Raw genomic sequence first — 25,403 nt, forward strand, 5'->3', positions numbered from 1 at the left:
TGAATATTTGAATATTGTCAGTCTTTGCAGCAAGTTCTGGGCTAGGAGACAAATTAAGCAATTCATAGTTAAAATTCCTACAGTAAAATGTTCCAGAAAATTAGGTAATCAATGGATTAAACTTATAATTGCACTAAATAAATAAAAATATTATCTTAATATATTATTAAGTTCTCAATATAAATATGACTACAAACCATGATGGTAAATAACAGTGTGCATCATACATCAAATGTCACCATCGCAATCAATTGTAGTTTAATAGCCTCTTTGATTGTGAAAAACTCAACAGCATGTAAAAATCACACAACCCACATGTTGTGTGCACACCTGACCAGGTGGGGCATGAAGATCATCTAGCTCACAACAGTAGTCATCTTTTCAACCAAACCGCGAGCATCATAATAACAAATATTTACTTTTCATGCAAGTTCTTTGATTCAAATTAGCTTTCTTCTGTGTTACTCCTGGATGAATGTATGTCCTGGGACAAATAAATGTGATGGTGTGTGCATTCCCAGCTTTTTCATTAAAGATCAACCACCTTCTGGTTTTGATACACTGATTAGACTCAGTGAAATGATAAAATATGTTTTTAATGTGTAGTAGTCCACTGACTTTCCTGTGGAAGAATAATGAACTATGTCTCCATTAAAGATTTATCTACTGCCCCCTTGTGGCAGTGAATGTCTGCAAGAGACTAACAGTATTGCATGTGCTCACACCAGTCTTATGGCCTGTGTTTGGGGTAGGGTAAACAGACCTCGTTGTTTGGAATTGTAAACTCTTTTATTAAGAGGGATCAGTACTCAATGTCTTGGAATCTCAGTGGGTGTATTACCTATGCTGACATGTTCAATGGACATGGTCTGTCATCTGTACCTATTGGATCTCGAAATAGAAATGTATGCAAAACAGTAGTAACTTCAAAAATGAATGGCAAAACTTAATTTATTGCATCATTGATTCAAAATCTACACCACATAAATCAAGTTGTAACACATACGGTGGATTGACACAAACCAAAAAGGCAATGGGCTCTTCCACCCACGCTCACGTTCCACAAAACAAGTGTGAGTGCACAAAGGGCCAGTTTTAATCCATATAGGAGCTTCTAAATTGTGCAATGTGGGACAAACATTCCACTGTTGAGCAAGATCCAAATTTACACTTCGAAATTTCAACTACATTCTTGAAAGTAAGCAGCTTACCCTAAAAGAGTACTTTCACAATATCAGTACAAATGATAAAAGTAACAGAATTAGGCAAAGGACCACAGTCCAAATCCTATCACTCCATGAACAGACGCTCTACATCAGCACTGTGAGTGTGAGAAAGAAAACAGCTACATAGCATGTCCTTTTACATATACTTTTATTCTGAGCCCCCTCCTATACATCTCCAAGATATATTCTCATTCTTAAATTTAAAGTGATTTTTGTATTTTAAATTCATTACTTCAAAAATTCATTGCTACTTAGCCATGTAATGAAGGTGTTGATTAGATTTGCTTATACTTGAGACATTCTAATTCAGTAGGTAGGCAAATGGTAAATTAGGTAAATCAGTGAGTTGGATGTTCTCTGGACATCAGTCATCATGACCTCAAAATGCTCATAAATGCTACACACTTCAGAAAGCTCAAAGCAACGTCTTAGTGAGGTTCTCTTTTTTTCTAAAGCACACAAAAATGCCCATTCTGTGACATGACTGGCTGTGCAGAGCTTCACCAATGCTAGCTGAGGGCCTCTTGTCTCCAGGCAGGCTAATCAGCACAGGGACTTTCTGACTGATCGCACCGCCCGTCCTCCAGCTGCGCCTAGGAGGTCACACTGCTTCAGCAGGTCGTAACGGCCGCTGCGCAGGAAGCAGATTATCATGCTTTTACACGTGCCCTGGCATGACTCCGACATGTGTCCTTTGTGCCTGAAGTACCAGAAGTGCTGGAAGAGGTGGTCGTTGGTCAGGAAGGCTTGGGTCAGGGCAGCCCAGTCGGAAGGGAGCAATGCAGGCCCGCCGTAGACCTCAGAGGCCCGGTACAGCAGTGTCCAGGCCGGGTTTGGGTCGGGGTTGGTGAACGACGAGGAGCCATCCCCATAACCGTTGGCCAAAGTGAGGTTGAGGATGAATGTATCGTGATCTAGGACAAGACGACTACTGCCGTTGTAGTTACCATCAATGTAGTACACACGGTATCCTACAAAATGATAAAAGATGAAAACAAAACTGTAAAAATGTTTGGAGGTTTGAGTAAGCACGCATCCACAATCAAAAGTGTGACCACTGAAAAACCTTGTTCAAGGCCACCTGTGTGTTGGTCATACCGGGATTTAGGTCAATGAAAGTGGTAACACTTGGGGCAATGTAAGCCACACCCACTGGCCGAGTCATCGTTTCTTCATCATAAAACATCTGAAATTCATCAAGGTGTGTGTGCCCAAAAAACTGGCCTGTTATAGTGCTCTCATACCTGGTAGAAATAAAACACACCAGTTCAAGAGTTGAGACCAATAAAATTAAGGAATCATTAATCACAGCCATATTCACTAATCCAACAGAACAAATAGAAACCTGGGACTCCAGACACGAACCGTCGTGTCTGTGATGTGTTAGGATCATATATATCAATATAGCATCATCCTGAAACAGTAAAGTCACATTCCTCCCTGACAGGGAACTGCAATAAGGAAGCAACTATAAACTCCATGCACTTGGGTTACTGCCGAAAGTCAAAAGCCAGTGCTCACCGAGCCAGGCCGTTATCAGTCGGTCACTAACAGTGCCAGGTTGAGTACTGACCTGTTAACTATGTGATAGTAGTTCCAACTCCAGCTGCTCAGACAGAGGCCTGGGGGGATGTGGCCAATTATATGAACCTTTCAAAGGAGAGAGGAAAGTTTTAACAAAGATGTTACACTGCAAATAAATGAGTAAATGCGAGCTACTAAAACTGTACATGCACATCCCCTTCCGTTTAATATACCATACAGAAAATGCTCCGCATCCTCAAAAGGCATTGCTCACTTCCCAAAGTAAACAACTTACTGCAAACGCTGGCTTGACTTTGTAATGTCTGACAATTACTCTGTCAGGATCAGGTGTGTGTAAAATTAGGGAATCACATCATCATTACTGATGCTCTGAACCCTTGCCTGAATGTTTGTATGTATTTATTTGTTTGACTACTAATACCTACAGTTGTAATTCAGTCAGTGGGTGAAGTACCTACTTAATACCTACAGATAGCAGTATGTGTGAGTTTATATAATAGTAGAATTACTGTACTGGAAAATCCAAAATGAAACATTCGGTACTGGCTTATGGCTTGTATCAGTACTTTTTCAAGTTTATTATTGAAGTTTATCATGCATCATGGTACAGCTAATTGTGGCACATGAATCATGATGAAAATCACATTGAACTAGTTGGAAACACCCATTACATCATTCAGGATATTCACTGTCTAGACACTAACCGCCTCGCATTTGAGAGAAATATTCACTGGGAGCAGAGCTGAGGCTGTTAGCCCTAGGACGTAGCCACTCTACCTTCTCGCCCATGTTCTCAGCTTCCTGCAAGATGTGTACAAGCCACTGCAGCTGGTTGGCTGGGTCTGTGGAGTTCACCATTAACCAGTAGTTCTCTCTCGCACAGAAATTCATGTTTAGGGACACCACCCGAAGACCTGGCTGCACTTGAGCTGTGTAGAATCCTCCTTGCCTGGCACATACATAAGTTAGGCTTAGGTTTGGATCGAAGACGTGGGTATTCCTTGCTGGTGTGGCAAGGCAATGAACTGTAAACAAAATCATTAACTCAAGCACAGGCTTTAAGTATATGTGTTATTTTTACATAAAGGAAAGTCTATCCAAGTGGTTTATCAAATGGCTACCACAATTATAAAACAAAAATAAGTAAATAAGACACACAAGTTCTGACAGTTTGCCCAATGTCAGCAACGAAACAACAGTGACTGCAGTGTGTATACCGTAGGGTCAGAAGTGCTTGTGCTGGCAACCAGGGAGACCACTCTTCTGCCATGGTGTCATACAGCCAGTGGGAGGAGCGATTCCCATGCACAAACGGAGGCGGGAAACTGTTAACTGGGGTGCTCTCATGGTTGCCCACAGCTGGGTACACGGCAATGCCCGCTCCAAGGTACTTGCGGACCAGCCTGGAGATGGTGGTCAGCTCATTGAGCTGCTGCACCCGTGTTTGGGACCACACGTTGTGCGCAGGGATGTCTCCAGTCCAGTAAACCCAATCCCATGGCCCTGCCTTGGCTACATTCTGCAGGAGGTTTTCTATGGTATGCAGAGGGATGTCACAATTACTGTAGGTGCCCCAGTAGCCTGCACCTCGCTGCCTCCAGCTCGCCTTGCTGGACCCTTTCCTGCAGCACAAAGGTTCTTTGCAGTTAGCTGAACTGTCCATGGAGTACTCCGCATCCCAGTGGATGTCGGTGAGGAACAGCACCCTGCTCCGAGGGGAGCCAGGCTTCGGCGGCTTGGGGGGCATGACTGGAGGCTTGGGGACCCGGGGCAAGGTGACATTCCAGGGAGCATAGATGTCAAAATGGCCACAATTGGGTCCCAGCAGTAAGGCACAGGCCTCTGAGGGCCAGAGAAAAGACTCCTGGAGCGCACGGATGAAGTCATCACGGAAGAGCTCTGTAATCTCCATGCATACTTTTTCCTCTGACAAGTGTAAATGAATGCAGGCCTCACCAATGGCATGAGCCACATGTTCTGTATTCGTGTCACTCTGAGAATTTACATGTCCATTGGAAAAGAAGATTAAACATTTGGTATAAACAGGGTTTTGTAATACACATTTACACAGGTACCCATATTCAGAGGGCCAAGTTTGCACCCAGTAAAAACTAAACAAGCTTCCTGTTTGAAAAGTGATGTGAAAAGTGATGTGCCCCAAAATAGCAAGAGCATATTACTTCTTTAAAATGCCTCACACTATTTGCTACAATAAACATGCTAATATTTAGCAAATGCTATTCTCAGCGTTAGTTAGTTAACATAACTGTTTTTGTCTGTTTGTTTGTTTTAGGTGTTTTGTGCAATATTAATATTTTGTGTGATATACGTAGAGCAGCCTGTTTCTTACCAAAAGAGCAATGTCCACAACGGTGAAGAGGACTTTGCACAACTGACAACTTACGTTGTGCCAGCTAAAACGAACACGAAAATATTCTATCGGAGCTCTCACTTCGGATATGTCCGTCCCATCTGGAAGAGGATACGACGTCCCAAACGATGCGAGAAACAACATAAATACTAGGATCACATAGACAGCTGTCAGCCTGAACGCTGAAAACGCCATCGTGGCAATGATAGGCAAAATCTCGATGCTCCGCTTCTGCCGCTGAACTGTTCAGTACAACATCATGCTGAAGAAACCCCAGGACACTGAAGAGTTGATCGAGGTGTTGTCTGTTCAGTCGAGTCCTCGATACGTGACGCAAAACTAACACTTGCAGTTGACACAGGAAGCCGTCAAGACACCAAATATCCTTGTTTTCTTTTTCTATCAGTCTACGATGAACGGCCAAGGGCAGTGGCAGAAACGGGGCACTGAATGACCCCCTAAATGACTCCAAAATGCTATATTTCCTTACCTATAGCTAGCTGTCTGCCAAGCGTTTAACAACAACTTTGTCATGTTACAGCTTCGCTCACGGTCCGGTTCCTGATCCCGAGCGTCAGCTGACTGATCACCTGACTTGGTATTTCCTGGCGTGTGATCGTACCTTTTAGAAATGCCGTGTCCTGTTTTGAGTCATCTCTTAAAGGCTTTAATGAATTTGAACATAGTCGACTTCGATTATGTCTTGATTTTTGAAGCGCTGACACTGTCGCAGTCATGCCAAAGCGGATGTAAGTATTTGCGCAGCATTTAAAGGTGTTTGTACAAGCTGCAAACCCGCAAGTTCCTCCATCAGTCCGCACTTACTGGTGCTGGCCGTAACAGGCTAGTTAATTAAATAGGGAACAGGCCAAGGCTGAATAAACTAGCGAACCCCCCCGCAATAATAGCGATAAAAACGCAAACAATGAACCTGTTTTAAAGAATTTATTTTTCGCAATATGTAACAGGAGATTGCATAAAAAATTGTTCATTTTATATCTGTCTGTTTGTAATTTAAATTAGCACACTGAGGTATTTGGTAAGGCTCTGCAAGTAATGTTTTTTAACCCCAAATTATTGGAACGGCCTACTCACAAAAAACCTCCGAAGACTATTCTTCCTGACCTTCAATTCGGTTTTTGTCCGAAAGATGGCGGTCGTTAAGAGGATTTTCAAGAGCTAATAAATATGAACATTGCATCGAGATTATAACTTAACTGGACTGGATGAACACTGGCTTCCTCATTTGTATAAAGAATACGTGTAGCAATTCTCCTCAAATGTACTAACAGCATGGGATAGTTGTTGCTTAAAAGCAAATACTGTCAGTATGTTGCTCATCCGGAAGTTGAAAAAGAATAAACAGACTCAAAAGCTGGTATAAACAGTGGCTGTATTTTCAGAACAGTGAATGTCAATACCATACAAATGGCAATTTGTCTAAACTCGGGCAAATAAAGATAGGCCAGGCAAAAAGCCCTGTTAAACAATCATTTCACCAGAGTAAGACAATATTTACAAACCACTTTCGCTGTGAAAATATAAAGGGCACAAGAAGTAAAGAGAAACAGAACTCTAGCCTGAGAAGCAATCACAATGGGTCACAAGAAATGTAAAAATGAAATACATATATATAAAAATAATGCATAAACTTGCATCTGTTGATCCCTGAGTAAAACACTTACCCGCAAATACTTTTCACCAGGAAAAGTATTCAGTTTCAAACACATATAATACACTACTGAGATAAAGTAATTTCAATGTAGTAATTTAAATGTGTTGACTTTAATATTGTTCTTTATTGTCCTTTGACATATGGCATATGGTTATTATAATGTTCTGCTATGATGGGATGATCTGTAATATGTCTGCAGATAAAAAGAAAACATCAGGAAATGCAGAAAGATGAGAAGATATCAGAGAGCTTTAGAGAAATAAGAGCTTCCACAGAAAAAGCACAACAGAATAGCAGAAAAGGAAAAAATATGCACTTTTGAAGGGATCTGCATTTTTTGTTTGCACCACACTGTTTGGACTGAGAGAGAGACACTAGCAACAAGCTACATTCCATTTCTGGTTTGTTCGGGCAACCTTCAGATTGACTTTTTTTCCTGTTGCACTGCAAAGCATGAGCTGTTTTCATGTGATGCCGCTAGGGGGAGCTCCTCTTTTGCAGCTCTTCGATCAAGGCTGTTGGAGAGAGAGCCAAAATCCAGTTAATTAATAATAAATAAATAAAAAGATATGTGGCAAAGTGCTTTCAGATGTCAGAGGAAAATCTACGGCTCAGAGTTAAAGGACTGACCTCCAATAATGTCATCTTTCACTTTCTGCAGTTCCTTGCGCATCTCCTCCAGTATTTCCTGTAGTCACACAAAAGGATCATGTGTGAAAGTAACTTTGGACATTTACAGACAATAAGGCACCATGTTGCCTCTTCCATAATTGATGCTGACAGGAGCAGTGAGAGAGTCTCTGACCTGTTTTAATTTCTCCGAATCGAAGCTTTCTTTGGGGGCTGTGTCACTTGCGCTGCTGGCAGGCCTTACCCTGGTAGGGGGGAGTGAATGGCAGTCAGTCGGGCTCTGTTCGAGCAACACATTTTTGAAGTGGAATGCACTTCACAGAGACAGTATGACTTGACTCTCTTCATAAGCGCAGAAACCATGGTAACACCAGAAGCATGAATATCGCTTTTCTGAAAGAGACTAAACAAAATTCCACCATCCATCTGTCCGTGTTGGTGTACTGGGCTCCAAGAAAGAACTTATTAAGCTCGTAAAGAAACAAACTATGAGACTCAAGACCAGTAGCAGAGGGGCAGATGTCACACAGGCAGTGTGCAGTGCACAGACAGAGCAGAGGACCCATTAGCAATAACTCTTTTGTCCACTGGATAAACCCTATAGCCACTGAGTTTAAATCCAAAGACATCAAACACATTCAGGCTCAAAATATAAACCTAAGTCAGTGCTACATATTTCTAAAAGGCAGAGGTGAAACAAGCTGTTTCAAGTTGCTCATTGTGAAGCTAAGTATGAGAATGTGACAGTGAACATTTAGATAGGTGAACACAAGCACCACACCTGCAGCAGTGTGTAGGATAGCCAAGCATGTACGCGCACACACACACACACGCACACACATACATACATACATACATACATACATATATATATATATATATATATATGCACACAACACACTCTTCAGAAGTAAAACTACCTGGTCAGTGAAGCTGGCGCTGTGGTTGGGCTCTTCTCAAGGCCCTTAGGGGTGCAATTAGTTCTGTATGGAACAACAGTGCTCTTTAATTCTGTTCATGCAACCAACTCTGTTCTTACTGCAACAAACTCTGCTCTTACTCCCTGCAACTGTTTGCTATCACTCTAGCTACTTTTTGCTTTTTCATGCTGTACTCTGTGCTCTCTGGTGAGGAACAGGGAAATGGACTCCACACAGTGAAAAAGACAAGTGTGCAAATTTTACCGGATGGAGCCAGACTTCTCCCATGGCTTTTTGGTGGTCTCTGGTGTTCTATCTGGAAACAAAATAAAAAGGCTAAAATTAGATTAGAGGTCATTGAAATGAGTGAAAAGAATCAATGTGAGACAAAAAATGTGAGATAAAATAAATCGTCGGGGGGGGGGGGGGGTTTATGAGACAGGTTGTTAGGCTAGTAGAGAGCGATTTCCAGTCTGCTCATGACTCTGACCTCCTGATTTGGAATCTGAGGATGCTGAGTCATCCTGTAGACAACAGCAGAAATGCTGGTTAGCTTCCTACCTTACCTCACATTAAAATGGACTGTGCACTGTGCCTAAAGTGAGGTATTAGTCTGAAAAGAGCTATTTCAACAACATTACATTATTTTCTTCTTTTTTCACCACTGGATTATCTGTAGCTTTTCGTCTGTAACAGAAAGAGACGGATTGCCATCAATATATATATACAAAATGTAAATCAAATTAGGTTAATTTTATATTAAACAAAATCTTTATAATACCTATTATTATGATGATGATGATACAACATGAACCAGCTAGCTGTATACTAACCTTTTTGCAAGCAGTGCACTCATCTCTCCCATCAAGCCTCCACCTCCTCCACCTCCACCTCCTCCTCCACCTCCTCCACCTCCTCCTCCACCTCCTGAGCTCTGGGGGCTCTCTCTTGGAGCTGGAGCTGCAGCCCCACTCTCATCCTACACGCACAGAACAGAGAAGCCTATTACAATCACTCACATTCACAGCCCTTTCCTTATTAAGACATTCCACACCTATTCAAGACTTTTTCCAGGTTGCTTTTTTAACACTCTGGAATATTTGTTCATTTTTCCTGCTATTCATAAAAAAATCCTGAAATGTGAGATGCATTAGAAAGAGCAACAATTTATAACTAAGGCAACATTAGAATCTTAGCATGTCTACTCTATATTATTTTGACAAATGAATTAAAACAATTTTCTGAATTTCCCAAGTCTGGGGATAAGTGAATTTAAATGCAATACTATTTCCCAGTCTTTCCAAGCATTGTGCAGGAATGCTGCCATTATTGTCATATGTAACATACTTTCATTACTCCTGTTCCAACATGTTCAGCATTTCAACACATTCACTGCTCCCCTGTCCCACTGATTTACACTCAGCCCTACAAGCCCCACTGCAACAACCGTACATTTTCGGTAACCTACGACACGCTTCATCAACTCTGACTCTGTGGATAGTTGCACTCATATTAGTGTATAGTCATATCACAACGTTGTCACCTTGGCCACTTTGCGGAGTTTAGCACCAGAAAGCGCTGAAGCCAGTCCTCCATCTCCACCTCCACCTCCAAAACCTCCCCCTCCTCCCGAAGGTGGTGGTGGTGGGGCAGGAGGAGCCCCACCAGTTGGAGGGGGTGGGGGAGGAGGTGCAGGAGGAGGCGGGGGCCCAGGTGCAGATGGAACTCCAGCAGGAGCTGGCGGTGCAGCTACGACGGGGGGTGGAGCAGGCGCAGGGGGTGGAGCAGCCGCCTGCCTCTGCCTCTCCAGCTCCTGCCTCTCCAGCTCCTGCCTCTCCATCTCCTGCCTCTCTCGCTCCTGCATTCTGAGTGAAACACAAAGAGATATTGGACAATGCTTTCAGTAGTATAAGAGGCAGTAAATGGGTTACATTTTATAGTATGATTCTTCTACCATTATATGGTATCTCTGTAATATATTAACCAAAGTATTACTTTAGAATACTAAACAACTATACAAACTATACAAGCCAACAAAATCTTCAGCAGTTTTACAACGTGTCCGGGAATGTATTTGAATACATACTGCTTAACCAGGCAGTCATTAAAAAAGAGAATACAGAAAGGACTAGAGTGTCCACAGTATTTTGTTCTGAGCTCATTCTAAGCCACATATGCAGGCAGGATATCAGATGAGTGAGCAGTGGTGAGCTGAGCAAGTGTGCGCAGTGGTGAGCTGAGCAAGTGTGCGCAGGCACTGCATGTAGGCATACCTTTGCTGCTCCTCAAGGCTTGGTCCATTATAGGCAGGCTTGGGGGGACCTGCCATACCTTTAAAAAACAGAATGATAATCCCTTAACAACAACCCTACAACTAGAGCCGGTAAATAATCCATGTTCAGTGAAGCTGTCCATAACTCACAAACTTAGCAAGAAACAGGAAAAAAGGCAGTGATCACACACACACAAAGACATTTTATCATAAAAGTGTGCAGTGAGTGGGTGTAATAGTGACTATAGTGTCACGTTCACCTCACCGCTGAGCACATCCAGGGCTTGTAGCATGGTGGTAGCAAACTGCATAGCTTCCTCCCTACTGCTGAAGTTCAGACCCCACACCTGTCGAGTGTCACGCCACTGGTGGAAGTTTGGGGTGGCCTGGTTGTACTTTATACCCTTCATAAGTGGGCAGTTAATGACCACCTGAAACAAGGGACACTTTATGTGCATTTCTCAATTAAAAAAAAAGATTTCATCTCTCTCTCAAATTAGCAACAGCCAGTTCCTATCGTATTCCACCACCATCCCTTTAGTGTCTGCTCATCAGATGCTGCCATATAGAGGCTGCCAATGTTTCTTTCAGGGTGAAGTACTGTGGAACAGGTCAGTCTGTTTAGAGCTGAGTGGTGGACCATTTACCCATCCGGACACCGGCGGGCATATGTGTAATGTGGTCAGAATAGAGTGAAAACACTGGGTTTTCCCTCTAAATAATAATTAAGTCTATTGAATGCGTGATCCATGGCTGTAGTGTAGAATGGTATCCAAAGAGCAAATGTTTGCACTGGGAGCACCCATAGAGGAGTGAGCAAGTAGGTAAACACTGATCTCTTATCAGTACGTCTTGCCTGTTTAATATCCAGCACAGAAGAGTAAGTGCAGCAAAGCATGTACATTCCTGCCCTGAGAATTTTGCCTACTTCTAAGCAAGTGCTTCCAAATGAAGCAGCACACTACTGCCACACTTCTACCTGCAGTGGTACTGCAGACCATGGAAGTTTCATTTCGTCTCAAGGTAACTGCAAGATGTGTTGCTGTGCCAATAGGGTCTACAGATTGAGCTGCTCAGTCACACATTTGTACACACATTTTATCATTTGGTTGTTGATAAAGTTCTTGGCAGACAGTAGTGGGCAGCACAGTGAATAAGAGCTGAGGCAAACACACAGGAAATGACACAGACAGCAAACTGTGAGACCGACATCGTTCTGACTAAACCACGATGTGGAGTCAAGATGGCAGTCTGCTTTACGTTTTCCCATGCATACACAAATGCATACATGCACATATCTATTGTTCGTCCACAACACAAAGTATAGAACAAAGGTAGTGCTAAACAGGCTTGTGAAACTATCACTTTGCTCTAAGACCCAGGGTTTTTATAGATGTCCACAAAACTACCAAAGCTGACCACTAAAATAGGCAGTGAAACATTCTGGTCTTTCCCTGAAACACTGCAATCATGCAAGAAACAGAATATAATAAAGAAACATTCACATTAGAGAAGAGCCTAAAGAACACCTGTCATATCTGATATTATTCCAATTTAATATCAATATAATGGCTAGCATGCAGAAAATGCAGCAGAAATGAACTATATAAAATCTTAAATAGGTAGTGTGAATATATAACCACTATACAATTACTTGGCAAATGCTTGTTTTTTATATCCCTTCATGCTTTTGCTTTTACACCTTTCTTTGGTAACACTTTCATCATTTTAATTTCATATTATAGAGTAGGTATGTGTAGTAGGGTATAATTGTTTCTCAAGAATGAAACACACTTAAGAACGATGCATAGTCCAAATCCTTCACTTCATAGACACATCCCGAATCTTTAGCCCCCACCATACACATTCAATGGCAGACAGTTACACCGCTCAACCGAAGCATATCTGTTCACAGCTCTGAGCTTGCATGTAAGTCTTGCTACGTACCTGCTGATCAGCCTGCAGTTTGCGGCCCACCACTCTGAAGCTGTTGTTGCTGGGGTTGTGGAAGATGTAGACCCTGCTGAGGGACTGGGCTCCAGTGCCGGCGGGGACCCACCGCTTACTGGTGTCATCATACATCATGACGGTGGCCCGTGCCTGACATAGGCTCACCTCACTGCACACAGGGCAGACAAGGTGGGCCAATAATACAGGCACTAACCATGCAAACTGTGGAATGTAATCTAGGATGAACATGTCTAGGATGAACGTGTCTCCGAGAAAAGGTGTGAGGCTAAACTAGATGTATTGGAGGCACTATTTTCAACTGGCCTGAAACATGAAGGATATCTTCACACTTAACAATGACTCACAGACTTTGCCAACAGCACATTTCAGAGTGAACATACAACCAGAGGGAATCAAAAAAAACGTTCTTTAGTGGGCACAACTTGTACCACAACCAAGCATGCGCGCACATGCCCCCACGTACAGTCACACACATGCACACACACCTACGGGAAAAAGGATGAGGATGTAGAAGCACCTTTCCCCCTTCCTCTGCACTTGTCTTAACTGCAATACTGCACACACTCACTTCCGTTAACACGATGGTCTAATTCTAAACAGAAACCAGAACTACAAAATAAGGACTAACCTTTGACTAAGAACAATGACATAAGGCATACAGCACACAATCAAGAAACACAAATGGGTTTCAGCTAACTTAAACCTCTGGCCTCTAAGCATCTGACTGCTTAGCCTTAGCCAAGCTAAAAGAGGATATGAAAGACCAATTATGGGGAAGTTCTGAAGAGGTGAAATTAGTGCATGCTGTGTTCTCACAGCAGTATGCGAGGTGAGAATAGAAAGAAACACTGATGTCCACCAGCTTCCTGCAGTAGAAGCGAGTTCCTCTTTTATCCACACATAAATGACATTAAAATACTTCCTATGGATCTATGACTACTGGTTCAGTCTAACCAACTTCAATGCAGAGACGGAACTTGTGGTTCACTGCACACACTCACATGCTCACTCAAACACACGTCTGGAAAAGGGTGTACAGAACTCTTCTCTTGTTGTAATTGTTAAATCTGATTGTGTCACTCACATATTCCACATTGTCTACTCCTTCCACTGTGTGGTTGGTATTAGAGTAACTTGTTTAGCTATTATTATGCTAAAATATTTATCAAAACAGCTTAGAAAAAAGGTTTAGAGTTAGTTTTACAGCAGCAGGTTTGGTAAGAGGGTTAGGATTAAGCTGTCAGGGTATAAAGAGAAGACTGTAGCAGTAAGAAGGGGTAATGAGTTTGTGCACTGTCAAATGATGACTCATGCATGTGAAGGCAACTTCCTTTTAAATAATAGAAAATCAAGATGAAAATAAAAAACAAATGTAGGCCTTGATAGTTAGCAGCTGCATACACACATATATGCACATACTTGCACTTACACACACACACACACACACACAACACACACACACACACACACACACACACACACACACACACACACACAACACACACACACACACACACACACACACACAGACAGAGAGACAGACACACACACAGAAGTAGTTAGATTTTCCTGCATTTTAGAATTCACTTATATCCAGTCATATTGTGGTAAATGTCTTATTGCTATTAGTGCCTAGGCTTTTTTAAACAGTGACATTGTTCTACAGGCTCTATTTATAAACAAGATACCAGTAGATATAGACCACAAAAGCTAGCCTCCAAAAATAAAGATGGAGGTCCTTTTAATAAAATGTCATGCATTCTCACAGCCCATGGTTTAGCACTACATAGACTGTAGATACTACCTGGTTTGGTAGATACTATCTGGTTTGGTTAGCACTTCTGCTGGTGTTATTATTCTTGAGAGATAAAAGGTAGCTGTTCAAAGCCAAATGTTTTTTACATCATTATCCATCCCAATTATGGTTATAATACATCAATATAGCAGCACTCAGCTGTGGGGAAAGCATCATTTTAATGTATGGACATGTTTCTATGATTTCTATGTAAAGTATCATCAATGGAGGATACTTGGGTATTGGATTAGAACAGCTTTAAGAAGGCGAAGTGACTACTGTTGATTTCAAATGTAATACACTCAGAGTCGGGGCCATAACCAAGATAACAATTTGTACTGAGGTCCATTCTGTAGAACTGTGACTTACTTGACAAACTTCTAAACCACACTATAGATGTGTATGCATGGTACTGCATGTTCCTTTATTGGTAACTTGTTTTCACTATAATGTCCATAATGTACATTTAATTCTTCATACCAGTCTTACTCCTTCAACTTTTAAACATGGAAAATGAAATTATGTAGGAGTACTTATTTTTTGTTCTTTTTACATTTTCTATCACTCTACTTATCAATAAAGTGTTACTTTTACATAAACAGCTATGGTTTAGGTTGGACTGCTTAATTTTATAGTAGTATTTCACTTTAATTTGTTAAATAACTACTTATTTAGCTTTAATTAATTATACCAAAAATATTGTAATGTGATGATACAGGCTGAAATCTACACTTAAAAATCGACAACTTAACAGCAATGTTGTTGACAATATTTTAGTTTATACCAACTAAATTTGCGTTATAGTGTTATTCAGCCAACCTCTGAGATTTTATGTCTCTCTCTCTTTGTATTTGTAAAGTCGTCAGGTCTCAAAACTCCTTAAAGAAACGAAAGGTGTTGGTGGAGTGCTCATTAATAAGAGTATCAGCCCAAACCACACATTTCTGTTTACGTTAATAAACACTAGTTGACGTCTATTACAATTCAGCGTTTGACTATACATGCCATTCTGAGAGGGAAATATTGTATACCATTAGGTTCCTTCTAGTTGAACAGCTGAGTTTATGAGAAAGTTCATCACTATTGCTAGCCTGAGGTCAGTGGAGAACCAGTCGTGTCACTGCTGTGTATGTGGTTTTACGCAATGAAGCACATCGTCAAAACGTCGCTGTTTCCACATTCAATTTCATAATTGATGAAAGAAAACACTTCCAGAAATGACCGAGGTTAACTCCTAGGTGTTCTCATAGCTAGTACGGTCCTGAATACATACTTTCCCAATGTACAGGTATGCGTTTCAGATTTCGTACATATGTACTTAGATCTGGCAAACCATTTTAAAAATCAGGAGCATTTGTAAAATCGCACTAACCTCAGAATCAGACACAACTGAAAGACTTCCCACCACAGTCTATACAGTTATGCGCTCATTTCCGCAAGACAGTTATACTGTGAGGAAATGCTTAGGCTAAACGTACTGAAATCGGGCCTGCTCTTCAGTGTCGGAGCTGTGCGCATCCCCGTGTCACTGACTGAAATGTGGTTGTCGTGCACAGCGAACACGCGAACGCGCATCCTGAAAAAACCGCGCTTACAGGCATGCAGCCTGCAATGACATGCCCACTGATGTCTGCTTGTGGAACAGGGGAGATAGTCGACCGCTCTATGAGCGGTCTCTCAGCTGATAAACTGCAGTAGTTAGAAACGATGAACAAAGGAAATGTTTCTTAAGCAAAAGTCTTTTCGTCATTGGAGTAATTACAAAATTATTCTCAGTGTATAAATAAAAACCAATGTGCGAGTGAGTATTAAACTTGAGTCGACGTGCAGTAATAATCTTTGAGAAATGTTAACTTTAATGCTGCAACTTTTAGCAATACTTTTTGCATTCAATGTTTATACTTTATTCCTCTTTCGCCCAACAATAGTTCCACAATTATATCAGTCGCAATATTAGGAATTAGGTTAGGGCACACAAGCTAAAGGTCAAGGTTTAAAACTTTAAGCATAACATTTCCTATGGCAAAACGTAGACTCGTGCGACGGACAAAGTGCTGGCGGTCTTACCTCATTTTTATGAGATAAACCTTTGCCTCCCGTTGCAATAAAACAAGCCGATTTCAGCATAAAATCATTTGAGCTCGATGGCGAAGTGTTCTGAGGCATCCGCTTCTGGCGGTTGTTGAGAACAATCTCACAGTTTCCTGGTTTACAAACACAAGAGCGACGTAAAACGCTGCATTACGGATGAGTGTAGCACGGACCTCTCGAATATTTCTTTATTGCCACCAATATATCGGCATAGAAACTGATCGGAGATCGGCTTTTTTCATTCACTAATATAAAATAATAGTTATACAGGTAGGCTACATTAATTTGTCTCCCTTCTTTACAGTATCCCAAAGCTTTTTATTAGCTTTTAAGAACTGAGTCTAAAGTCCTAGTTTATAGAGTGGACAAAAGAAACCACATATTAGCATTTTTCTTTTTCTTTTTTTTGCAAAATATGTTAGATTTGCTTTCTTCTGTAATACTAATCTTTCATGTATTCTCAATGTCTGATTATAAAACATTCATCAGGAATGACACTGTTTAAGGCAGCCACTATTACATTAGTGTAGGGTACCAACCAAGGTTTAAAAGCTATTAACTTTCTATAAACAAAAGCTTGCATACTGTAGAGCGTATCTTAATCGTACAGCTGATACAGTGTTGGCTGTCTTGACGAGAGGAACAGGTGAGTCTAACCTCGACTCAGTCTTGACCTCTTGTGGACATTTGAAGTATTACCCTACAATGTAAACCCAGGGCTGGTTACAGTAGTCAGAAAATAACGCCGCAGCATTGTGCTAATGTGAATAAAATAAATCATTGATTTAATTCAAGTCCCTTTTTAAAATTTAACACAATAATAAAGAAAATAGTTGTTTGTGAGAGTTTGTTTTCTTCATACCAGATAGACCAAGAATAATGCAGTCAAGGCATCACAAGTCATGGTTTGTTTAATCAGATTTTATTTAAGATTTATTTAGATACAATTTTTAAATATGCAGTCTATTTGACAAAAGTAAGGTCTGTTCAAAATGACACATGTTTGTGAATCGCTGCACACATAAGCACAGTGTTTTTATGGATATTTTTGATAAAGTTATTGATCTGGTATATAACGAGTCGTCGTGCACTTCCATTTCCATTTTGCTATAAAAACTGCATTTCCATCTGAGCGATCGTGCCATCACATGTAGCCACACGAGTCAAGTAGGCAGGTGTGTACACATACACGTAACTGTCATGTTTGTGCACAATTACAGTAATTACAGTAAAGTAGTGTCCGCGGAGTGACATTCTTTAACAAAAGAGATTGCACCAAGCCCAAAATCAAAAGCCACCACGCATGCCCATGTCACAATACATTTAAAGCACTCTGGCATGGTGGTGAGTCCCTAAAAATAACAGTCCAAGTCAGGCTGTGAAAGTCCCGTGTTACAGAGAGACTTTATTTGGTAAGGCTGTCGTTTCTTTTATCTTGTCATTGAGCATGGAACATAAAAGATGCCAAACTCTTTTCTGCGCCCTCTGGGTGTGGTTCACGTTTGAAAAATGGGATCATTTAAAAGTCAAAAACGGCACCCTCCCTCCTGTTTGAGCTGGTCACAGATTAAATAGCTATGCAAAGATTTAGAGTGCAGTAGTGTGCTGATTGTTTATGTGTTGACAGTATCTGCTTTACATGGCATGCCCATTGAAAATAAGTGAATAAAACCCTTCTACATTTAGAGTGAAAAATAACATTTTGATTGGCCTTTGTCACATCTAAAAAATGTTCCATCAAAAGATTAGCTTATTAGAGTAAGGAGTTTATTTCCACAAGTTTGTGTCGATCTTCCTCTTTCTCTGTCTCAGGCTACTTGCAGTAGGACAGTATTTGCATACAGTTAGAGAGCATCTCTGGATACCAGTGAGTGTACTGTACTATACTCCATGGTCAAGGACACAAGCCTACACAAATCACAGAGAAAATGCTGATTCTCCCTAGGAAAACAAAAACCTACATTGAGCTGGACTGAAGCAACAGAAATAAGAATTGCAATATGTGTAGCTGGAATTTACATATGTGCGTGTGTAAAACCTTTTGACGTCTCATTTGCCATGATATGGCAAGTAATTTCCAAGCAGGGGTAAGTTTATCGGTATTAAAAAGGTCATTTATGTTTGTAAAAATATTTGAGTAAGTTAGATGTCATATAAATAGCTGTATTCAAATTTTCTTGATATAATCATAATTTTGTATGGCTATTGGTGTTATTAAGGATCCATAATTTGTGGCTAGTGTAAAATAATACAAACACAGTTTTATTTATTCTACTTAGATTTATTTTTCTTTTCTTATATTGCTATTGATAAGTCAACAAAACAAATATATAAGTCACTTTGGCAAGGAAAGCCTTTTTATCCCAACAGGTATCAAGGGAATTTGAATCTGTCAGATCATGCTATCATAGCCCCTTCAACATGCTTCACAGGACCACATGTTAAGTGCTGCTTTGTTTGTTCAGAGACATCTGCAGAACCGTACCTGTCCTAGCAGTGTTCTTCATCCTGCAAGGTTTTTCATCCCTTCAGGGTTCTTCATCATGCCAGGGTTCTATGTCATTTGAAGATTATGCAACATACTTTCACGCTGATCTTCGACACCTTGCTTTATTTTTATTTTTTATTTGATAGGGCAGGCCAAATATACACCTGAATTGTCCAGGACACGTGACTGTACTTATCTTTTAATGAAGCTGTTGTCTGAGAGTCATTTTAGTTCATTATCCTTTTTCATCAATCACTTTGACTGATGTAATCATTTGTGCAATAAAGATAGGCAATGTAAAATGTCTGTATTGTTGGTTAAATAAATCTCTATTACCATGATTTACATGAAATTAGATGATATTTTCCAAAGGCTTCACAAACCTTTTCTCAGAATGGTATCTTGAAAGACAAGATAATAGTTTAATAAGGTCAAAGCTTTGTTTGAAAGTGATTCAGTTTAAAAGTGACGCCACTGAACTATGTACAATTCTACAGCTTATTAATTTTATTCACTTGAGTAGACAGTATAAAAGTCAAACAGTACAGTTCATAGGAACTTTTAACTACTGTCAGGCATGTTCTGATATTTATGAGAGAATGAGAGAGAAACGGTTTGCATACTGGCTGCACAGCACTGATGCACATTTATTTGCCAGTCAGAGTCTAGTGTAATGAGCCTAATGCGCACATCTGCCAGCTCTTAGCTCTGCAGAGCATATGACTATTCAATGCTTATATAATAGAATTTAAAAAGATAATAGAACTAAATTCATTCTGGCAATGAAATTCTGAACACCTGTTCGGACCCAGCAGCCATGCCGCCTGACGCAGAAACAATATTCAATCCTTCTGCAACAAAAACGAAGGCCACCTGGAAAGAGGAGAGATGGTTGCATTCACTCCCCTAAACGGGGCTAGTTAACAGATAGCAAACAGTACCAAGAAAGATTTGAATGGCCTTTGTCTGAGCTTAGGCAGTTCAAACCCAACAGACAATTGTGTAGAGTGGGGAAGAAAAGCCAAATTTTACTAGCAGTCCAAGCAATGCGTGCTCCTGTTAGCCATACCGGGCCCTCTGTGCCGGCAGGGCCCATGGGCCATTTGCATGGAAGGTCCAGTTGAATGAAGGGACCAGATTCTCACTGCCTGGCATGCAAAACCAGCACGGCAGCAGTTAACACACACTCGTGCAAACGCTCGCACACAGGTGTGTGTGTGCCTCTGTGGCCTACAGAGGTATGGAAATGAGCACTGAGATTTGCGCTTTCTAACCACCGAAACAGGGTATAGGGGTCAGAGCCGGCTAGGACACAAATACATTTGCACAGGAGGACCATTAGCGAAACACTGATTGGCTGTGACCAGAGAGAGGCAGAGTTTATGTTTGATGGCTGTGTTAGGATAGATGGTAATGTGTCAGTAGGTTTGGTACTGAGGCAATGTTCTGAGTTAATATTGGTAGTAAAGCTACTTAGGCAGTCAGCTTGGATCAAACTTTTAGTTTATAAGGAGCGTGGGGTCCAGCTCTAAAGATGCCACGGTCGTTCCTGGTGAGGAGGAAGCACACAGCAGTTGCATGGAGATGGAGTGACACCCAGAACTTACCCTGGATCAGTCTTACCGCACCAGGTACTTTTGCACTTTAGATTAAACAGCTTTAACTGCTCTAAGATAACATCTCAACATATTCATGCTTGAAGTACTTTAATCATGCTTGAAATACTTTAATCGAGGGACAGGTGAAGTTAATATGTCAGATTAATTTATTTTAATTTATGTCAGTGTGTTGAAAAGAATTTAATTCCATTGATTTTGACCCACTTTTCCAAAGACCCTTGGTGTAAAGATGATCTTAATGGTGCAGCTACAACTTTTAAGATACACTATTTGCCCGCTTTCCTGAGAACATGTGGAAAATATACCCTGAAATATAGTTCTGCGAATATTTGTGCTGATTTACTTTTAAAAGATTGATCATTTAAATTTTAATCTCTGGGTAATTTTTCAGATTTAAAAAAAGGTCTTGTTTCATGTTATATTACACAAATTCCAACACTTTCAAGCTGAATATCTACCTGCAGTATTTCAGAACTTTCTTCACTACTGCATTACTTTTACATTATCTTACTACTCTATGGGAAGCACGAGCACTTATTTACATAACTAATTGGCAGAAATTCTGAAGCAGCAAAGTGGTTTAAGAGTTTTCTGTGTGAAGAGTATTGAAGTTACTTATGTGTCCTTTTTCTCTCACACTCTTCCAGCAGCAGCAGCCGCTGTAGTAGTAAAAGCGCCGGTCAGCTCTGCTCTGGAGTCAGTGCAGACAACAAGCAGTTTGCATTCTAGACCATCATGCACACCCAGCAGCTCTGACCTGGAGTCAGCATACATATCCTGCGATACTGACACACGAACAGTGAGTGCCCGACAGTTCTGCCCTCAACAGGTCCATCAGGCTCCCTTCCAGCCTGTTCCCACCCCAGCAACGTCCTCACCCTCCAGAGCCAAGGTAGCTACACAGACAACATGGACCCCACTGGCCCCACTTACCTGAGCTGGACATGCCGGCTCATGTCCTCTCTCTCCTCTCTCTCTGTATCTGTCTGCAGGCCCTGCCGCCCAGCTCCGCGGACTTCCAATGTCCCATGTGTCATAAGGTTTTCCCCCTGCAGCGCATGCTGACACGCCACCTGAAGTGTCACAGCCTCATCAAGAGGCACCCGTGCAGGTACTGCGGCAAGGGCTTCAATGACACCTTCGACCTGAAGAGGCACATGCGCACGCACACAGGTGACCACACCCTACATCCACATGACTCAACCCAGTCCTCATGGCGCTTTGGATCTCAGCTCCCTCCATGCCTGAATCCAGCCATTAAGAATATCGTAAATTTAGCACAGGTGTACTGGGATCTGGGTTAGAGCAGACGTGTGGACCATGTGGTGGGACAGGGTTGAGAATCGCTGCCCTACATTACACACCGGGTGCAAAGTTCAGTGCTGGCGGGAAGTCTCCCGTTTCTCACCCGTCCGACCCTCCGGTCAGGTATCCGACCCTACAGGTGTGACCTGTGCGAGAAGGCGTTCACACAGCGCTGTTCGCTGGAGTCGCATCTGCGTAAGATCCATGGCGTGCGGCAGCAGTACGCCTATCGCCAGCGGCGCTCCAAGATCTTTGTGTGCGAGGACTGTGGCTACACCTCCAGCCGGCCTGACGACTACTTCCTGCACGTGCGCCAGCGGCACCCGGACAGCCCCGCCCTGCGCCGCTACTACCGCAAGCACCTGCAGGAGACGCCCGGCCAGCCACGCATCTCGCCCTTCATGCTTTACCCTGCCGCCTTTTACATATGAAGCCTAGCAGCTGTTGCCCTGGACATCTGCCACCTGATATTTGCGGACATGGGTTCCAGCCTGGGCAGGCTCGGATACCGCCATAGACATGCTGAGGCGTGTGCTGGGGAACACTGTGGTAAATGGTTTTATAAATTAAGACCCCCTTTGTGAGGTTTTGGGATGATTAGTGTATTTTAGTATTTTACATCATATTGGTAGATGTAAGTTGCTTCCCAGAGTATCAGAAAGAAATGAATACATTACATACATTTTATCTGTGTAGTGATGTCGCCTTCATCTCAGTAATGATGTGCACATTATAATTTAAGATCAGTTGTAGCCTGTGCTGTTATTGTGATGTTAAACTCTTTTTGCATTTATATTTGTATATTTGTTAAAATATGCTTGCATTTTAATTAAGTTCTTGTCAACTTGTGAGATTATTTCAAATATTTAATAGACTCCCCATCTGCCAACCCCTAATTTCTGTTCAGTATACCCTAACTAACCTGCCTGTGAAATTCACCATAACGTAAGTTAAACTTTCACTTCTCTTTAAAATAAGATACATCCACATATTTGCAATTGATCTATTACACTTTAATTAAAGTACAAACCAATAATGCGTTTACCATGACATTAAGTTACTCACTCAAGCATTTTAGGCTCAAATATAAATCAATAGCCCTGTAATAAATATTTGTTATTCACCAAAAACTATGGTTTTATGTGAAATACATTTCAATACATTTCTTCATAAAAATATAATACCAGCTCTATAAAGAATAAAACTGTAATATATTATCTTTTGAGTACATAGTGGAGTACACTCAGAATCCAGTGGTCATTCTCTGTGTGCTTGTTTGTGGTTGTCTGTAAGTGAAGCTAACATTGTGTGTGGTATTGTCCACTTTCCACTTTCATACTCTGAGTTATCTGATGTTGCTCATTTACAATACATTACAGAAAGGATTTAGTGCAGAAAAAAAGGAGTATCAAATAGGCAGAGAGACCATACACCCATTTACACCATAAGCGCATTTACGAACGGAAGTGTTCGCCTTACAAAAAACCCAAACCAACAGGCAAAGTCGTATACAGGAAAGTCTTACAAAGTATGCTTACTGGTTACTGAGCCCTGTAACTACCAGTTGCAGACACAGTACTCCTGAATATCATTATCACCAACTGAGGGGGCACATATCAGCAGTGTGACTCTCGGAAAGGCGAGAGAGTATGGAAAGTGGTGCTAGAGAATCTGATTGCAGCGCTGGGGCACATGCAGCCGATCCTTCTCATGCAGTGCGGCTCAAGAGAGCTCAGAGCTGCAATTGCGTTGCCACATCTGGAGCTCTCCGCCCTCAGCACACACCAGCAGATACGACTCACACTTCACCTTTGGCCAGTGCACCTAAGAGATGGACAGAGACAGGGGGGCACTTGATGGTGGGCAAACGTGAGCTGCACCAACATAAGCGCCCCTGACCCCCCCTGAGAGGTACTCACACTCACCCTGTGGAAGAGCAGCAGGTGGCGCAGCAGAGGCGTTACTAGCGGGTAATGGCAGGCAGGGGGCACCGCTGAGCTCTGCAAAGGTACCAGCTCAGTCAACAAAAAAGCAGCGTGCCGTTCTGCAGCCGTGCAAACCACATTGAGCACAGAATGGGAATGGCCGCAGTGCTGGTAGTCATTTTGTTCATTTTGCGATCGCAATTCTGCCAGATTTAGGCAGCATGGTAGTATTTTATGCTGGTATTTTACTTATCCCACAGACTCAGAGATAAACAGAGTGTGCCAAAAGACGTGCTTACATCCTTCACACAGCAGGCAGGCAGAAAGGCAGGCGACGGGCACACACATAGCTCTGTGGTGGAACGAAAAAGAATCATTAGAAAAAGAATCCCTAGTGCAGTCCTGTAAAAAAGGGAACACACACACACACACACACACACACACACACTCACATACATACACAGACTCCCACAACCAGCTGCACCACTTCAGAGTGGAACGCACGGCCAGCCGTGGCAGACTACAGGAGAAAGGTCATGCTTTACAAAGGGGCAGCATGCACGACTGGACCAGGGCCGTGGGTGTAGGGTGACTGCGACAGAACAAACAGTGGGCTTCATATCTTCAGTAACAGCTTATTGGTGTGAAAGTAGCTGGCAGTGGCGAGCTGGTTCAGCATGTCAGCAGACTGGGCTGCTTTCTCCACATCAGTGCTGCTGCTGCTGCTTTCTTTGACTGGCACATGCTGGTGGAGAACTCTCGGTGGCCTATTCCTGGATGACACATTTATAGCTGTTCTCTGGGAAAAGGCTTTAAATACACACATTCATGGCACAGACACAAAGCTCCATTGTGCATGCAGTGGCTTGTGCTGGCCTGTGAGAAGTCAAAAATTACTCTGAGCATGAGTGTACAGTTTAGTCTCTGACGAAAGGCTAGCTGTCTTTCACTGAAAACCCATTGTTGTGCTGGATGGTTCTTCACATGCCTCTTATTGACATGGTCAAAGGCCAACGCCAGAATGAAATAACCTCCTCTCCCCTGAGACGGTGTGACATGCTTCCTGTCTGCAGGAAGGCCAAGTGTTTGCTTCTTGCCTTTCTCCAGTTGGATCCTCAGGGCATGGAGCTCCTCGCGCAGGGCCTGCACCTCCTGCTCCAGCTCTCTGTTACGCTGCTCAGCCGCCTGCAGCCGCCTGGGGTGGAGGAGAGTGTTAGTGGAGTCCCGAGTGTGAAGCAGGAGGGCGGGGATGGTGGAGTAGCAGTAGGAGAGTGGGAGGGATAAGAGCCCTCTGGGCAGGTGAGGCAGCGAGTCGTTGTAGGCAGTTAGGGCAGTAGAGTGTGAAGACAGTGGGACAAGTAGGGCAGTTTAAGTGGGGTAGATAAGTGCAACAACAGGATAGTGGGGAAGGCACACAGGGGAAGAAGAATGGGCAATGGGGCAGGTAATAGCTTTGTAACCTTTGCAGTTCCTGGGTTTGTGTGTTGCCCTGGTCTGCCTCTGTGGGGAGCGAGAGCTCTGCAGTATCATGCTCAAGCACCAGGGGGCACTCTCTCTGTGTGGACACCTC

The 25,403-nt window shown here is 42.2% G+C and overlaps 4 protein-coding genes across 6 annotated transcripts in view; 1 reads left to right on the plus strand and 3 right to left on the minus strand.

Moving 5' to 3' along the window:
* Positions 1-933: 933 nt before the first annotated feature.
* smpd1 (sphingomyelin phosphodiesterase 1) lies at positions 934-5,726 on the minus strand. Its single transcript, XM_027016153.2, has 6 exons — positions 5,122-5,726; positions 3,989-4,764; positions 3,549-3,720; positions 2,800-2,876; positions 2,325-2,470; positions 934-2,197 (listed from the first exon to the last, which is right to left on the minus strand). Exons 1-6 carry the CDS (start codon positions 5,335-5,337, stop codon positions 1,770-1,772), a joined length of 1,815 nt encoding a protein of 604 aa, XP_026871954.2. The 5' UTR covers positions 5,338-5,726; the 3' UTR covers positions 934-1,769.
* A 792-nt stretch (positions 5,727-6,518) lies between these two features.
* vaspa (vasodilator stimulated phosphoprotein a) lies at positions 6,519-16,642 on the minus strand. Of its 2 annotated transcripts, XM_027016122.2 has the most exons (13): positions 16,473-16,639; positions 12,587-12,758; positions 10,905-11,070; positions 10,641-10,698; positions 9,911-10,232; positions 9,201-9,346; positions 9,009-9,054; positions 8,858-8,891; positions 8,632-8,683; positions 8,368-8,430; positions 7,623-7,692; positions 7,448-7,505; positions 6,519-7,332 (listed from the first exon to the last, which is right to left on the minus strand). In XM_027016122.2, exons 1-13 carry the CDS (start codon positions 16,475-16,477, stop codon positions 7,295-7,297), a joined length of 1,230 nt encoding a protein of 409 aa, XP_026871923.2. In that variant the 5' UTR covers positions 16,478-16,639; the 3' UTR covers positions 6,519-7,294. The 2 variants fall into 2 exon arrangements, with proteins under 2 accessions (XP_026871923.2, XP_026871924.2); XM_027016123.2 differs by lacking the exon at positions 8,368-8,430 and having other exon boundaries at positions 16,473-16,642.
* Positions 16,643-21,616: 4,974 nt separating this feature from the next.
* zgc:171929 (uncharacterized protein LOC100124596 homolog) lies at positions 21,617-22,339 on the plus strand. The gene is made up of 2 exons (XM_027016115.2): positions 21,617-21,776; positions 22,032-22,339. Exons 1-2 carry the CDS (start codon positions 21,632-21,634, stop codon positions 22,337-22,339), a joined length of 453 nt encoding a protein of 150 aa, XP_026871916.1. The 5' UTR covers positions 21,617-21,631.
* A 560-nt stretch (positions 22,340-22,899) lies between these two features.
* The window catches only part of LOC113581191 (myotonin-protein kinase), a 10,972-nt gene continuing 8,468 nt past the window's right edge, over positions 22,900-25,403 (minus strand). The window contains exons 11-15 of one of the 2 annotated variants that reach the window (XM_027016155.2): positions 25,294-25,403; positions 24,931-25,028; positions 24,133-24,185; positions 23,834-23,908; positions 22,900-23,732 (exon numbers count right to left, since the gene is read on the minus strand). The exon at positions 25,294-25,403 is cut by the window's right edge and continues 36 nt beyond it. In XM_027016155.2, coding sequence (XP_026871956.2) covers positions 23,631-23,732; positions 23,834-23,908; positions 24,133-24,185; positions 24,931-25,028; positions 25,294-25,403 — 438 coding nt within the window. In that variant the 3' untranslated portion in view covers positions 22,900-23,630. Of the gene's footprint in view, positions 23,733-23,827; positions 23,909-24,132; positions 24,186-24,930; positions 25,029-25,293 lie in introns of both variants that reach the window. The other variant, XM_027016154.2, reaches the window with a different exon arrangement.

The sequence above is a fragment of the Electrophorus electricus genome, chromosome 17 (genome assembly GCF_013358815.1).
Source record: "Electrophorus electricus isolate fEleEle1 chromosome 17, fEleEle1.pri, whole genome shotgun sequence".
Taxonomy (NCBI): Eukaryota; Metazoa; Chordata; class Actinopteri; order Gymnotiformes; family Gymnotidae; genus Electrophorus; species Electrophorus electricus.

Excerpts from the sequence above, each read along its gene's own strand:
- smpd1 (XM_027016153.2), bottom strand. The coding sequence starts at position 5,337 with ATGGCGTTTTCAGCGTTCAGGCTGACAGCTGTCTATGTGATCCTAGTA. Across the intron at positions 4,765-5,121 it reads TTGTGGACATTGCTCTTTTG|AGTGACACGAATACAGAACA; the intron begins GTAAGAAACAGG and ends GTAAATTCTCAG. Across the intron at positions 2,471-2,799 it reads TACTATCACATAGTTAACAG|GTATGAGAGCACTATAACAG; the intron begins GTCAGTACTCAA and ends TATTTCTACCAG.
- vaspa (XM_027016122.2), bottom strand. Across the intron at positions 10,233-10,640 it reads AGCCTTGAGGAGCAGCAAAG|AATGCAGGAGCGAGAGAGGC; the intron begins GTATGCCTACAT and ends TGTTTCACTCAG. Across the intron at positions 7,333-7,447 it reads GAAAGATGACATTATTGGAG|CCTTGATCGAAGAGCTGCAA; the intron begins GTCAGTCCTTTA and ends TCTCTCCAACAG.
- zgc:171929 (XM_027016115.2), top strand. The coding sequence starts at position 21,632 with ATGTGTCATAAGGTTTTCCCCCTGCAGCGCATGCTGACACGCCACCTG. Across the intron at positions 21,777-22,031 it reads GCACATGCGCACGCACACAG|GTATCCGACCCTACAGGTGT; the intron begins GTGACCACACCC and ends CCCTCCGGTCAG.